General features: G+C 43.9%; 1 protein-coding gene across 3 annotated transcripts in view; it reads left to right on the forward strand.

Moving 5' to 3' along the window:
- The first annotated feature begins 645 nt into the window (after positions 1-645).
- The window catches only part of ANO10 (anoctamin 10), a 262,836-nt gene continuing 248,608 nt past the window's right edge, over positions 646-14,873 (forward strand). For 2 of the 3 annotated variants that reach the window (XM_050938402.1, XM_050938399.1), the window contains exons 1-2: positions 670-834; positions 10,738-10,890. In XM_050938402.1, coding sequence (XP_050794359.1) covers positions 10,752-10,890 — 139 coding nt within the window. In that variant the 5' untranslated portion in view covers positions 670-834; positions 10,738-10,751. Of the gene's footprint in view, positions 835-10,737; positions 10,891-14,873 lie in introns of all 3 variants that reach the window. The other variant, XM_050938400.1, reaches the window with a different exon arrangement.

Here is a 14,873-nt window from a genome sequence, read left to right on the forward strand (position 1 = left end):
GCGTTGGAACAATTTGTATAGTGGGGATACTGAAAGCCATTAAACAAAACTGTAACCTGTCCATCTGATGAAAACCACTTCAAGCTGGGGGTGCTTTCCCCACACTCAGATGCAGCAGGTCTACGCTGCCAGCCTCATGTGGCATATGGACACTGCACGCCCCCACCCCAGTACGGGTACAACTAGCAGCGTGGGATAGCCAGGCACTGCTTGGGCGCGTACAGACACACAGCAGCCTAGGAGCGTGTGTACCATACGTGGCTCCGTACACTCCCATGCAAAGCCTTTGCCTTCCCCGCGGCACTGCCATTTTTAGCAGCAGCACCTGCCTTACACGGTTGCCAGATAGGCCAAGCCAAGGCGTGACGGGTAATGGGGGGCGGGGAGAGGCGCAGGACCATTGGTCATGGATGCAGGAGACCTGTAAGGCCCCTCCGTGGGGCAGACGCTCGACGGGGCTATAAACAAGCTCCGCCAGGGCCAAGGGCTCTTACGAAAGGGGAGGGGCAGCTCTCAGACAACGTTATAGCCCCGCCCTTTGGCTCGCGCGAGCCTTTCTCTCCCCCGACTCCGCCTCCGCCTCCGAACGCGCGCAAGCGCTTTCCTCCCGCCTACCGGCGCCTACCGCCCCAGCGGCCTCCTCCGAGCGCTTCTCCTACCCTCAGCCCCGCCTCGCGCCCCTTTTGGGCCCGCCCTTTTGGCGCGAGCAGCCGCGCCCCTATCACCGGCGCAAGCTCCCTGTGGTTACGGTGGGTCTAACGCCCCCTCCCATCACCCACAGCCGCTCTGCTCCCTCCCTCCCTTCCCTGCGGACGTGGAATAAAGAGGCAGCGGGTGAGTGCGAGCCCCCTGCTCTCCGCTAGTCCTGCTGCCCCGGCGTGTCTGCGCCGCCAGGAGAGGCGGTGCCTCCCTCGCCCATCCCTGAGTGACCCGGGGTCCGCTCACGGCTGGGACCCCAGAGACGCTGGGCACTGGGGAGGGGGCTCGTGTGAGGGGGCTGAGGCGTCGGGGGTGCAGGAGTCCTGGGCGTTGGTGAGGGTTCTGTGCATACGCTTATTCTCGTCTAGGACCCTGCGGAGTTGCTCCGACTTTGCCTTCTCCTCTGTCCCTCTCAGAGCTGTGGTCGGGGTGGGGCAGGGCTGAGTTGCCCAGATTTGTAAAGGAAGTAGCTCATCAGTTGCTACCTACATTTAATAACTATCAAATGTCTTCCTTTCGAAGTAGGTCCCGTGGTTTTTTTCACATCATAGAATTGGTTTGTGCTAATTGGAATTTGAACGTGAGCAAGTGAATTAGACCGATTCTAGGATTTGCTAGTTTTTGTGATAACCAGAGCACTTTTTGCTCCTCCATGCCTGAATCACTCACAGGTGCGAAAGATATACTTTGATGCCGTTCACAGCTGCCTTTTGTCTGTACAATGGTATCTTCTGAATTACAATATGATAATATTTAGATCATCCTTTCTCCTTGGAGCAAAAGTTATGTCTGCTTGTTTGGAAACTAAGCATACTGATGGCACTTTATAAATAAAATCATGAAGTAGATAATGTGAACACAGTCCTTTCACTGGAGAACAAATACTTTTTTTTTTTTTTTTTTTGGTCTGAAAACCTTTATATGAAATGTAACAGCTAAACAGTAATTGCATTTTTACTTTGTTACCTGTAGATAGGGTGACCAGATCACAAGAGTGAAATATCAGGACACATTGGGCGATTGGGGGGGAGAGAGGACGACAATGACAGACACAGGCGCACAGAGCCATGAGAGGGGCCCCTAGGAAGCTGCGAGAGGGGTTGTACGGCCCCTGCTGCAGCCCGCACCACAGGGCAAGGACACCTATTGAATTCAGTGAGAATTTTGCATGTGAATTGATGTACCTAGTTTTGAGATTATAAAGCCAGAAGGGATCCGGTGATCACCTGGTCTCACCTTCTGTATAGCACAGACATAGAACTTTCCCAAAATAATTCCTAGAGGATAACTTTTAGAAAAAGCTTTTAGAAAAATACTATGACCCTTAGTATATTGTTAATAGTTAATTACTCTCACCATTGAAAAGGTATGCCTTATATCCAGTCTGAATTTGTCTAGCTGCAACTTCCAGCTGTTGGCTTATGCTCTACCTTTCTCTGCTAGACTGAAGTGCCCATTATTAACTATTTGTTCCCCATGTAGATACCTACAGCCTATTACCAAGTCACTTCTTAACCTTCTTTTTGTTAAGCTAAATAAATTGAGGTCCTTGAGGCGATCACTATAAGGCATGTTTTATAATCCTTTAATCAGTCTTGTTACTCTTCTCTGAACACTCTCCAGTTTATCAATATCCTTAAATTGTGCACACCAGAACGAGACACAGTATTGCAGCAGTGGTTGCACCCAGTGCCAAATACAGAGATAAAATAACCTCTCTACTCCTGCTTGAGATTCCCCTATTTAGGCATCTGGTCACCCTATTTCTGTATGCATTTCCCCAGCTTTTTTTTGTAAAAATCAAAACTGAACTGCCCCAGAAATTCTGTCATGTGGAATCATTGTGAAACTCACATGGCTCCAACCCTGCAGATGAACCTTTAGATCTACTGCACAGACTTCTGCCCCTTGAGCTAATGGAGTAAGTGATGGCAGAGGCAGTAGGTTGTCATCCTATATGTGATAGATCAGCTCTATAGGGGGGATGAGACACTTTTTTTGCCACTGGGTTTCACAGATATCTGCTACTGACAGAAGAGGAACTGTGAAACTCAGGAATCCTGGGTCTATTCCAGGCTCCTGAACGGAGTGGTCTCTAGTAGTCAAAGACCCTTCTTCCCCATCCCCTCCAGTCTATGTCTATCCTATTGCTGTCTAACCCCCTCAGCTCCTCATCTGATTTCAACCGCTCCTCACTACTGCTCTGGATTCCTTGTCCCAGTTTCCTGGTCCTGTCTCTCTCTCCTCTCTCCCTGCCCCCATCCCTCAGATGGGATGTTTATTCCAGACTGGGAAAATTATAAGGCTTCTTAACATTTCAATACTTCCCATTCTAAATTTTTGGTTGCTTAACTATAGGCTAGCCTTGCCTACAACAAAGCATATTCAGAACCTCTGATTAAAGGGATTATAAGTGTAGCAACCTCCGTCATAGCTAGTCACCAAAGATTGAACCCGAGCCATCCAGACTTAAAAGCATGAGCTTCTACTACTTGAGTTCAAGATATAACTCCCTTAGCTGGTAGCTATACAATTATCCTCTTAAAAATCCACCAGAGAAAGGCACAAAACTCATGTTGGACAGTGAATTACAAAAGTGGCAAATATTATTATTAGACCTGCAATACTTTTCACAATGAATATCAGCAGGGGATAAACTGGGAGTTTAAGAATATTTGGAAAACAATTTTAGAATAACATTCAGTGCTGTGGTTTAAAAGAAAAAAAACCTGTTAAAACTCATAACTTAGCAGCATTCAGTGTTTGAAAAAAAACAACTTATAGGAGCTATGGGATACAAGTTAAGAATGTTGAAACTGGAAGATGTTACGCTTAGTTACCACTTGGGCAAGGGGGCATTCTATGTAATACTTGCAAGATTTCACTGTAACGTTTTACAATATATAGCAGCGCAATGCTGATTCTGTTGATATTGTTGAGCTATTCATGCTGATTTTATTTCAGCCCACATCTTAATAGTTTTGAATACTGTAGATCACAATTTTCAGCTCAGTTGGTCTGAACATGCAGAGCTTTAAAATTGCTATGCTCTAAACTGTATAAACTGCAGTTTTATAAACCTGCATGTCAGAGAACTGTGTGCCACTACTGCTAGACAGTGGCACAAGGCAATTCAGTGTGAATCACAGAAATGTAGGACTGGAAGGGACATCAACAGGTCATCTAGTCAAACTCCTGCACTGAGGCAGGACTGAGTAATAACAACTAGACCATCTGTCATGGTATAATTCCCCACTCTGAACCTTAGCATCCAAAAGATGGGGTACCAGCATGAATTCGTCTAAGCTCAATTACCAGCTTAGTACTTGTAGCGCTGCCACCAACCAGGAATTCCAGTGCCTGGTACACTCTGGTCCCCCCCAAAACCTTGCCCGGGGACCCCCAAGACTTAGTCCCTCTGGATCTTAACACAAGGAAAGTAAACCCTTTCCCTCACCGTTGCCTCTCCCAGGCTTCCCCTCCCTGGATTACCCTGGAAGATTACTGTGATTCAAACTCCTTGAATTTTAAAATAGAGAGGAAAATCCACCTTCCCCCCCCCTCCTTCTCTCTCCCCCTCTCAGACTCTCCCTGAGAGAGAAAGTAATCCTAACACAGAGAGAAATTAACCTTTCTCTCCCCCTTCTCCCCACCAATTCCCTGGTGAATCCAGACCCAGTCCCCTGGGGTCTCACCAGAATAAAAAAAAAATCAGGTTCTTAAACAAGAAAATCTTTTAATTAAAGAAGGAAAAACAGTAAAAATTATCTTTGTAAATTTAAGATGGAATATGTTACAGGGTCTTTCAGCTATAGACACTGGGAATACCCTCCCAGCCTGGGAATACCCTCCCAGCCTAAGTATACAAGTACAAATTAAAATCCTTTTAGCAAAATACAAAGTTGAACTCCTTCCAGCCAAATACACATTTGAACTCTTCCCAGCCAAATACACATTTGCAAATAAAGAAAACAAACATAAGCCTAACTCACCTTATTGCCTAGTACTTACTGTTTTGAATCTATAAGAACCTGTATCAGGGAGATTGGAGAGAAACCTGGTTGCACCTCTGGTCACTCTCAGAACCCAGAGAGAACAACAACCAAAAAACTAACAGCACACACAAAGACTTCCATCCCTCAAGATTTGAAAGTATCCTGTCCCCTGATTGGTCCTCTGGTCAGGTGACAGCCAGGCTCACTGATCTTGTTAACCCTGTCCAGGCAAAAGAGATATGAAGTACTTTTGTTCTATTAACTCTTACTTATCTGTTTATGACACCATCCTTGACAGATGTTTGTCTAACCTCGTAAAAAACTCCAATGACTGCTATTCCATAACCTCTCTAGGTAATTTGTCCAGTGCTTAACTACCTTTACAGTTAGGAAATTTTTCCTAGTGTCTAACCTAAATCTCCCTTGCTACAGTTTAAGCCCATTGCTTCTTTTCCTGCATGTCCTGAGTGGGACGGGGGTGGGTCCAGGCAGTGAGATTGTGGGGAGGGAGGTCAAGGGGGTCGGTAGGTGTGTGAGGATGGACTAGGGGAAGCACGGTGGAGGAACTGAAGAGGACAGGACTTGGACTGGGGGAGTCGGGGGGGCTGAGGGGGATGGGACAGGACTGGGATGGGGGGAGTAGGGTAGGGGCTGAGGGGAGCATGAATGGGACAGGGTAGAGAGAGCTGTGTAGCATGGGGTGGGGCGGGGGAGACAATGGGGCTGGGCTGGGGTGGTTGAGGAGAGGGACAGGATCTGGAGGGGATGAGACAAAGGGGAGCAGGACTGGAATGGGGAAAAATTGAGGGGGTGGGACAGCAGGGGGAGCGATGGGGGTGGGATGACGGGGGAGGCTGAAGAAGAGATTTGGGGTAGGGGAAGGCTGAGGGCAGTGGGTTGAGGGGAGCAGGGGGACTGTGGGGGAGGCTGTTGGAATGGAGGCAGGGACTGAGGGCAGTGGGTTCAGGGTGGGAGGTACAGGGGGACTGCAGGGGAGGCTGAGGGAACAGAGTCAGGGTGGGTGCTGAGGGCAATGGGCACTGGCACCTCTCAGCATTGCTGTGCTGGGCAGCAGACCTGCACCAGTGCTATGCTGGCGATGGAAGAGTCCTCAGTGGAAATGCAGACTTCATGACACAGACCCTCCTCATCACTTCAAACCAGGCACTGCTCTGGTCAGTCACTAGGCTCTTATCACTTTCAAACCCATGCAGGGTATCTGGCTCTTTTTCAGTTCTCAGGTTAAGAAAAGCCTCTGCATTTTGTGAGGGCTTCAGCATTCACTTTCCTACTTGACAAACTGTCTGCCTGATACATTGCTCCCAGGGCATTCATCTTTATTTATTATCGGCAGGTCCATCAGATTAACAAGCAACGCAGGGGGAAGCAACACAATGGTGTCATGGATTTTTAATTTTTCAAACCACTTTGGCCTCAACAGGGATAACAGCAAATCTGGACAGAGCAGATGGGTGTCAGGATGGGTTTGGGTATTTATTAATTAATTTTTTTAAGTGAAAATGTTTGGATCTGAGCAAAGGCTGCAAACTTCTCTTTGGAAACCTCTGCTGATCTTTTGCCCCAGGGACTAATGACAGCCTGGAATCTGGGACAGATTTCCACATCCATGGGGTGAGATGATCAGGGGGAGAGGAGGGACTGTGAGGGAGGCAGAGGGAACAGGGTCGGGGGGCTGAGGGCAGTGGATTGAGGGTGGGGGGAACAGGAGGGACTGCGGGGAAGGCTGAGGGAACAAGGTCAGGGTGTGGGCTGAGGGCAGTGGGTCTAAGGGGAGCCCCCCCCCCGAGGGACCTGCCAGGGGGCCAGGTGAGCCCAGCAGTGCTTACCTGGAGCGGCTCCCAGCATCCAGCAGGCAGGTCCCTCCCAGTCCCTCTGGCTCCTTCCTAGGGTCGGGTTGGGTCGAGGGGAGGGGGGGCGGGGGGGCTCTCTGCCTGGCACCCGCTGCCCATGTCTACAAGCCTCGCCTCGCTGCAGCACGCAGTAGAGCGAGACCTCCTCGCTGCCTTTCTGTGTGCCTGGGACAGGAGCAGGGCTGTGCTCTGCAGGCTCCTGCCGGCCGGGCGGCGGGCCCTGTGGGGTGGCACCACCACACCGGGAGCTCAGCTGCGCATTGCCCCAGGGCCCAGGGAGGAAAGGTGAGTGGCGCTGGTGGCACCGGCTTGCCGGGGTCCCCCTCATATAGGGTGACCAGATGTCCCGACCAGTGTAAGGTCGGGACACGGGACAAGTCCCTTAAAATCGGGACTGTCCCGGTAAAATCAGGATGTCTGGTCACCCTACCCGTAGAGTGCTGCCATTTGTGACATGTCTAAGTGGATGTGGCATGCCTTTCTGGAGCATGTCAACTGTAGTCCATACTACCTTCTGGATGTACCCCTTGGACCATCAAGTAGTTGATGTAGGAAGGATGTTTATTATTTGTGTTGAGACTAACATGCCAGTTGCTGTACACACACCTATTGCACACAAACTGAGTGCAATTCTGCTTGGAAGGATGGCTGTAAAATAGCGTAAGGGTGTTCCATATTTGTATGTCCCTAGTTTCTTGATCAAATATGTTTCTTTTTCCCCCTATGTTGTGCGTCATCACAAATAGTAAAGGTTCTGCAGGCCAGGTTATACTCTGTGACATCTGTGTAACCCTGTTGCCTCCAGATAACCTCCTTGGTGACACTTGTGCAATCTCAGACAGGAGCAACTGACTGGAATTTATTCAATGGTTTTGTTAAAGCACAGTATGGAATAGAATCTTCCTATTTACTCAGTTCTGTAATGCTAATTACATTACAGAACTGAGAAATGTAAGAAATCCTTTTTGTGACTAAAATGAGAAAATACAACTCTGAATACTTAAAAGGAGCAGATCTTTTTGAATAAGAAGCTGCCATTTTTATGCAGGACACTTTTGGAGCAGAGCTATGTACTTCAATAAAATATACTATCAGCTAATAAAACTTACCATTTTTCCAGTGCTAATCATATTGAAAGCTTTTTACAAACATTGACTAATTTTCACAACATCCCTTGGGGACCGACAAGTATTACCCCCATTTTAAAAATAGGAAAACTGAGGCAGAGAGTTGAAGTAACTTGTCTAAAACAACACTGAGTTAGTCACAGAACCAAGATTAAAATTCCTGACTTCCAGTCCTATTCTCATTCTTCTAGATCAGTGGTTCTCAAACTTTTGTACTGGTGACCCCTTTCACATAGCAAGCCTCTGGGTGAGATTCCCTTATAAATAAAAACCACTTTTTTATATATTTAACACCATTATAAATGCTGGATGCAAAGCAGGGTTTGGGGTAGAGGCTGATGACTTATGACTCCCCATGTAATACCCTCGTGACGCCTGAGGGGTCCTGACCTCCAGTTTGAGAACCCCTGTTCTAGATCATGCTGTTTGTACAGATTTACATCTAAAATGTAGATTTACATTTTTATGAATCTAGTATTCATAATATATTAACTTAAAATGTACACATTTTATTTCAACATTGTGAACACCAAATACAGCAGGATTATGCCATGTATGAGAACTAGCAAGTGAAACTGACTTCAAACGCAAGTGAAACTGACCAGGCTAATAAATGATAAATTAGATTTTTAAACATGATTTCAGTTTTAATATTTTAAAAAGATAGGGAACAAATTACTGTTTAAATTGAGCTGTGTTGACTGCATCTCTATAATTTGTAGCTGTACCTATACTGGAAATACCCTTTTCTGTATGTTTCATGGAGAAATCCAGAGAAGCTAGTGTGAAAAATAACAGGTTTCAGAGTAGCAGCCATGTTAGTCTATATCTGCAAAAAGAACAGGAGTACTTGTGGCACCTTAGAGGCTAACAAATTTATTTGAGCATAAGCTTTTGTGGGCTACTGCCCACTTCATCGGATGCATGTAGTGGAAAATACGATAGGAAAATAGATATATACACAGAGAACATGAAACAATGGGTGTTACCATACACACTATAAGGAGAGTGATCAGTTAAGGTGAGCTATTCTCATCAGGAGAGAAAAAGAACTGTTTGTAGTTGTAATGAAAATGGCCCATTTCCAGCAATTGACAAGGAGATGTAAGGAATTGGGGGTGGGGAGGGAGATAAGCATGGGGAAATAGTTTTACTTTGTGGAATGGCCCATCCACTCCCAGTCTTTATTCAAGCCTAGTTTGATGGTGTCCAATTTGCAAATTAATTCCAATTCAGCAGTCTCTGTTTGGAATGTAATCACATCAGCCACACCATCAGGGACTTGTTCACGTGCACATCTACCAATATGATATATGCCACCATGTGCCAGCAGTGCCTCTCTACCATGTACATACGTAGTCTCTATGTAAATGAATAAATGGACACAAATCAGACGTCAAGAATTATAACATTCAAAAACCCGTTGGAGAACACTTCAGTCTCCCTGGCCACTCGATTACAGACCTAAAAGTCGTAATATTACAACAACAAAACTTCAAAAACAGACTCCAACTGCTGAATTGGAATTAATTTGCAAATTGGACACCATCAAACTAGGCTTGAGTAAAGACTGGAAGTGGATGGACCATTACACAAAGTAAAACTATTTCCCCATGTTTATTCTCCCCCTTTGCCCTTACAGTTCCTTACATCTCAAATGGGCCATTTTCATTACCACTACAAACAGTTGTTTTTCTCTCCTGCTGATAATAGCTCCCCTTAACTGATCACTCTCCTTATGGTAACACCCATTGTTTCATGTTCTTTGTGTATATATCTGTCTTCCTACTATATTTTCCACTACATGCATCCGATGAAGTGGGCTGTAGCCCACGAAAGCTTATGCTCAAATACATTTGTTAGCTTCTAAGGTGCCACAAGTACTCCTGTTCTTTTTGTGAAAAATGGACATTCTGCATAGGATTGATATAATCTTGTTGACTTTGAATGAGAGAGAGAGAGAGAGAAACAGTACTTTCAGTCAAAGACTATGGATGAAATTCTGGCCCCATTCAAGTCAGTAGCAAAACAAAATTTCCTCCAATGAGGTTATATCTAGTCTGTTGTTCTCATGTACTGAGCAGACAGATGACCAATTTTTCTTTTGACAGTGACTCCTAAGTTGCTCTGTGAAGCATATAGAAAAAAGATATATTCTTGCAGCACATTTTATCCAAGTGCTTAAGGAATAATGTCAACATAAAACTTCAGTTCAAGTCAGTGAGACTACTCATGTAAAGCTGTGCACGTGCTTAATTCTTTGCAACCTAGCTTTAGGTTCCTGTCTGTGCCACTAACCTGCTGTGTGAAATTAAGCAAGTCTCTTAATCACTGTGCCTTACTTTACCCATCTGTAAAATGGGAATACTATTTACCTACTTACCTAACAGAGGTGCTGTGAAGTTTTAATTAGTGTTTGTAAAAAAGGCTTGCAAAATGTTCATGAAAACTTATCATAGTCTGTTTACTCACCCTTATCAAGATCATTAAAAATCAAGTGATGTTATTCATCACCTGTCTGTCAATTTTTTTTTCAACTGGGTAAGGGCAAAATATATTGTATTACAGAATAAACGCATTAGTGTTCTTTTTATTAACATTTTAAATTCTCTGACAAATGTGCAAAATTAACATTTTCAGGCTCTTGTAATGTCTCTTCATTTAGTAACAATTGTCACTGATTTTACTCTGTTGGGAAAAGGGAGATGTCCTCCTTTATTTTTCTCTTCCATTTATTTTGATTTTTTTTTTCGGTGGTGAGGAAGCAATGTGCTATACATGGTGGCAACAGTCATCCTAGATAAAGAGAATGGGATATAGCTTCAACGAAAGACAGGCAATATCATGTTGAGTGACAGCCAGTGGAGTTTATTCAAGTGCTACATAACCCTTCCCTCCACCAGGCACTGAGCGTGTTACCCACAGTATGCCTCCATTCACACGCTAACTACAAACAAATGGTAACTTGTAGCAAAGTTCCTTTTTTTGCAGAATGTATCCTGTAGTATTTTTAACATTGTCGTGTTTGTTGTCTTTTGCATTTAGCAAGTTGTCAAAGGATGAAAGAAAGCTGGTCTGCATTCGACACGTTTGAGCATCATTTCAGGCCTCTGGTAGTTATTGATCTTGCAAAAGACACCAAAGAGGAAACCAGAGAATGGCTCACTCAAAGAATTGTGGACAAAAAGAAAAATGGAGGTGAATACAATAGTTCCTTTTCAGAGATTTTGAAATTGTATTGGTTGATGGTAGTCTATTGTAAATAAATGTCTTGATGCTATAGTAAAGTTAAATTCTTAGTGACTTGTTGAGAAACAAGTTTAGCAATATATTTGATTTGCAGCAAAGGAAGAATAAACTTTTCTTTTTTTCTTTTCTTTTCTTGGTGCTTGTCCCTTTGTATATTCCACTCTAGGTGTGCATGTGCCTAGATTAAAGGCTTTTTGGTAAGCAGTGTCTGTTTGGTCTGTGCATGTTCTCTAACTATCCCTGTGTCCCATACCCAACACAGAAAAGGTAGTGTGGTATCAACTGGTAATTCAGTTCCTTCTTTTCACCCTTGGCCTGAATTAGTTAGCTCCAAGGTGCATGCAATTAAGCCTTCATTGAAATAATTTGGTAAGAAGAGCCACGGTAAAGTGTTTAAAGGAAAATTTAAGCATCCTCCCAAGGAAAAGAGGGATACATCTCCTCATAAATACTCTTTAAAAAATAGGTCAAAATTGCCTTTCTCCTCCAAGTCAAGCAAGACTTCACATCCTGGTACAGGTACAGATGTTGCATTGAAGGAGCAGGGTACTGGCTCGATGTCAAAGGGCTCTGTAATTGTGCCTGCCGCTGAATCTTTTGGTATTGAGCTCCCCTTGGCACCCTCCCAGTGTGCACTGATTGCTTCCTCATCATTGGCACTGACTGTTTCTGCAGTATAGGACAGGTTGGTACAGAGCACTACATTGATGGTGTCAAGTATGCCCCATGGTTATAATGCTCTCCAACCTTCAGTGCTGATTTGATACACTGATTTGAGGGTTTCTAATGAACCTGAATGCCCCTTATTATCTGGAGGCTTAAATTTGCCTCTGGTACTAGAATCAATGCCTCCCTTAGCACTGTTTTCATTTCTGGTACTGACTGTAAGACAGGATCAGCCTCATACCACTCATATCCCTGCTGATCCTTCTCTGGAGTCTGATGTATCATATACATCACTTGACTCTCAGCATAGCAAGAGTGACTCACCCACATACTCTTCTAGAGTTCATTCCACAACTTTAAGCTCTGGTAGAGGGTCTAGGTTGTTCTATCATTTAGAGATAGAGTTCCCATATGGCCCGGGAGCCTTCTTTCCACTCACACAATGTCCCTCAGGAGCCATACTGGGGTTCCTGTACAAGCACCCTTCCCAGGTACCCTTCCAGACAGTAAAGGAGAGAGACATCAATCTGGTCATACGAATTTCCTGAGCAGACCTAACAAGACGAAGAGGCCTCAGAAGAGCAAGATCAACCCTGTTGAGAAAGTTCAGTTTCCATAGTCCTCTGTGACGTTATCTGATTAAAGTATGACCATATAGATCATTGTTGCAACCTCTGCTATATATTTGCAATAAATCTTGTACAAAATGTGACATGTAGTTTTGTACTTGAAGTTATGAATATTGGCTCTATACCTGTATTTCAAATGTTTGCCTCTGGGGTAACGCTTGCAAAGTAGTTAGCCAGCACATCTTGGAGGGACTATTCAAATTAAGTGTCTCATCAAGAAACACTTGACTTGACAATGGACCATGGGAGATGCCCATCTACTCAGAATGTCCTTCAAACAGTGCTGTTTGAGGTAATGTCTTCTACTATGTCTAAACCTTCATGCATGGACATGCGACTTGCCCATGTGTCTCCAAACACTATCTTGTCACTTGTAATTTTCCACTAGCTGTTCTGAGGTTTTTGTTTAAAACAATAGGTTTCCCTCCACATGGCAGAAAATATAAAAGGCCCTGGAAACCTCTCCATTTTGCCTCTCTCCTGCTCCAGCTTCTTTACTGCTCAAGCCTCTGTACTATGAACTTCTACTAATAGGAGCATTCTAACCAATGGACTGAGGACCTTCCAATGATTTGGAAACAGCCAGAGACTTGTCTTAAGCCACCAGTTTATTCTATCACTGCTACGAGCCTGAACTAAGAACTTTGTAATTACTGTATGTATTTGATTCCTTTAACCTATTTTAACTCTCACCTTTCTCTCTTTTTTTTATGAATGAACTTTTAGATTTTAGATACTAAAGGACTGGCAACAGTGTGATTTTTGGGGTAATATCTAAGTTGTATATTGACCTGGGTGTGTGGTTGGTCCTTTGGGATCAGAAGAACCTTTTATTTGATGAGATTGGTTTTAAGGAACCACTCATCTCTAAGTCTGGTGTTTTTGGTGGTAATACAAGGACTGGAGTACCTAAGGAAACTTCTATGACTTTTTGTTAGCCAGTGTGGTGAAACAGAAGTTTACTTTTGTGGCTGATTTGGTATGTCCTATGGGGGATTAGCCACCAGTCTTGGGGTGTATCTGCCCTATTTCTCAGCATTTCATCCTGAATTAGGCACCCTCATTTGTGACCCACAGAGGCATGGTTATATCCCTTCTCTTCTGCTGATGAGACAGTGACACCGGCTTTACTTTCATTACCTGATGACTTTAAAAACTTTCAGGGGCTATAGAAAAAAGTAGCAGCTTCACTTCAGATTCCTTTAGAGGAGATTCAAGAGACTCAAATTATTGGATGTCCTTCACAACACTATGCTGGGAGGGATTGCTGTTCCTATTAATGAGGATCTTTTGGACAAAAACTTCTGTTTTCGGACTTCAAAAAAGACTGAAACAAAGTATATTTCTGTTAAAGGAGCCAGGTACTTTCTCCCTGTACCTTGTAGTAGCTGCAGTTAATGAGGGGTGTTAGTGGTACTGTTTATTCAACCCCCTATGATGATTCAAAATGTTTAGGCCTATTCAGATGGAAAAATGGTTCTGCAAGTTTGCAGTTCTATATATCTAATAACCAAGTTCATATGGCAAATGATGACTATTTCAATTATAATAAATTAATGGATTTTACAGACAAGTTGTTGCATAGGAAAGAATTTTAATTACTAACAATGTAAAGATAATTAATGGCAAGATCCTTATTACAAGCATCATTAAACCCTGCAGATACAGCTTCATACTCTGTGGCAACTTCCACTGTAATGAGTTTTGTCCTGACTCCAATCCTTGGGCATTCCAAGAGAAGTCCAGGCCAAAGTGGAGGACCTTCCGTATGATCTTATAATCTTTTCAGTGAGAGAATGGAATAGTCTCTCCACACTTTTAAAGACTTCTAGGCCACTTGATATTCTCTAAGTATTTACAGCTCTGCAATGAAAAGAATACGCAGTGAGCCTCAATCTTACCCAAGACAGAGGTTAACTCCACCCTCTTTTTATCACCATCTGCTTGCACTGTATCCTAGGAAATGTCAAAAGACACAAAAGAGAAGACCACCTGATGCTTCTACTTTCTCATCACAGCGGTCACCAGCAAACATCCCTTTTGATGGGATTTTCAAGAGCTACAGAATGACCATCCCTCCAGATTTTACTCCCCCGTTCTTCCCTGATTTCCTTCATATATTTTCTTTCCCATTTTCAGAGAGCTTGGAATGCTATTTCATCAGAGAAATGGGCATTAGCAATTATTACAACTGACTGTGATTTAGTTTCACACTGTATCCATCCCCACCCATCTTCTTGTCCCTTTTCTAGGATCTCTTTCATGAGACGGTTCTCATCGAGAACATGGATACTCTCCTTCAACTGGGCACAATAGTACCTCTTCCTCCTCAGTATGGAGAGAGCGGTTTTCATCCCCAATATATTTCTTCATATCCAAGAAAAAAAAGGAGATGGGAAGCTGGGGATTTCAGAATGCTCAACACTTTCATTAGCTATTTGAGATTCAGGATGGTTACCCTAGCCTTTAGTATATTGTTGCTATATCTAGGAGGTAGGTTTGTTGTTCTTGACCTCAAAGATGTTTATTTCCACATTGACATTCATCCTGCACATAAGAGATTCCTGTGATTAGTGATAAGCCCAAATCACTATCAATAAGGATTCTTCCCTTTGGTCTGTCAGTGGCACCAAGGAT

Source organism: Gopherus flavomarginatus, chromosome 2 (assembly GCF_025201925.1).
Source record: "Gopherus flavomarginatus isolate rGopFla2 chromosome 2, rGopFla2.mat.asm, whole genome shotgun sequence".
Taxonomy (NCBI): domain Eukaryota; kingdom Metazoa; phylum Chordata; order Testudines; family Testudinidae; genus Gopherus; species Gopherus flavomarginatus.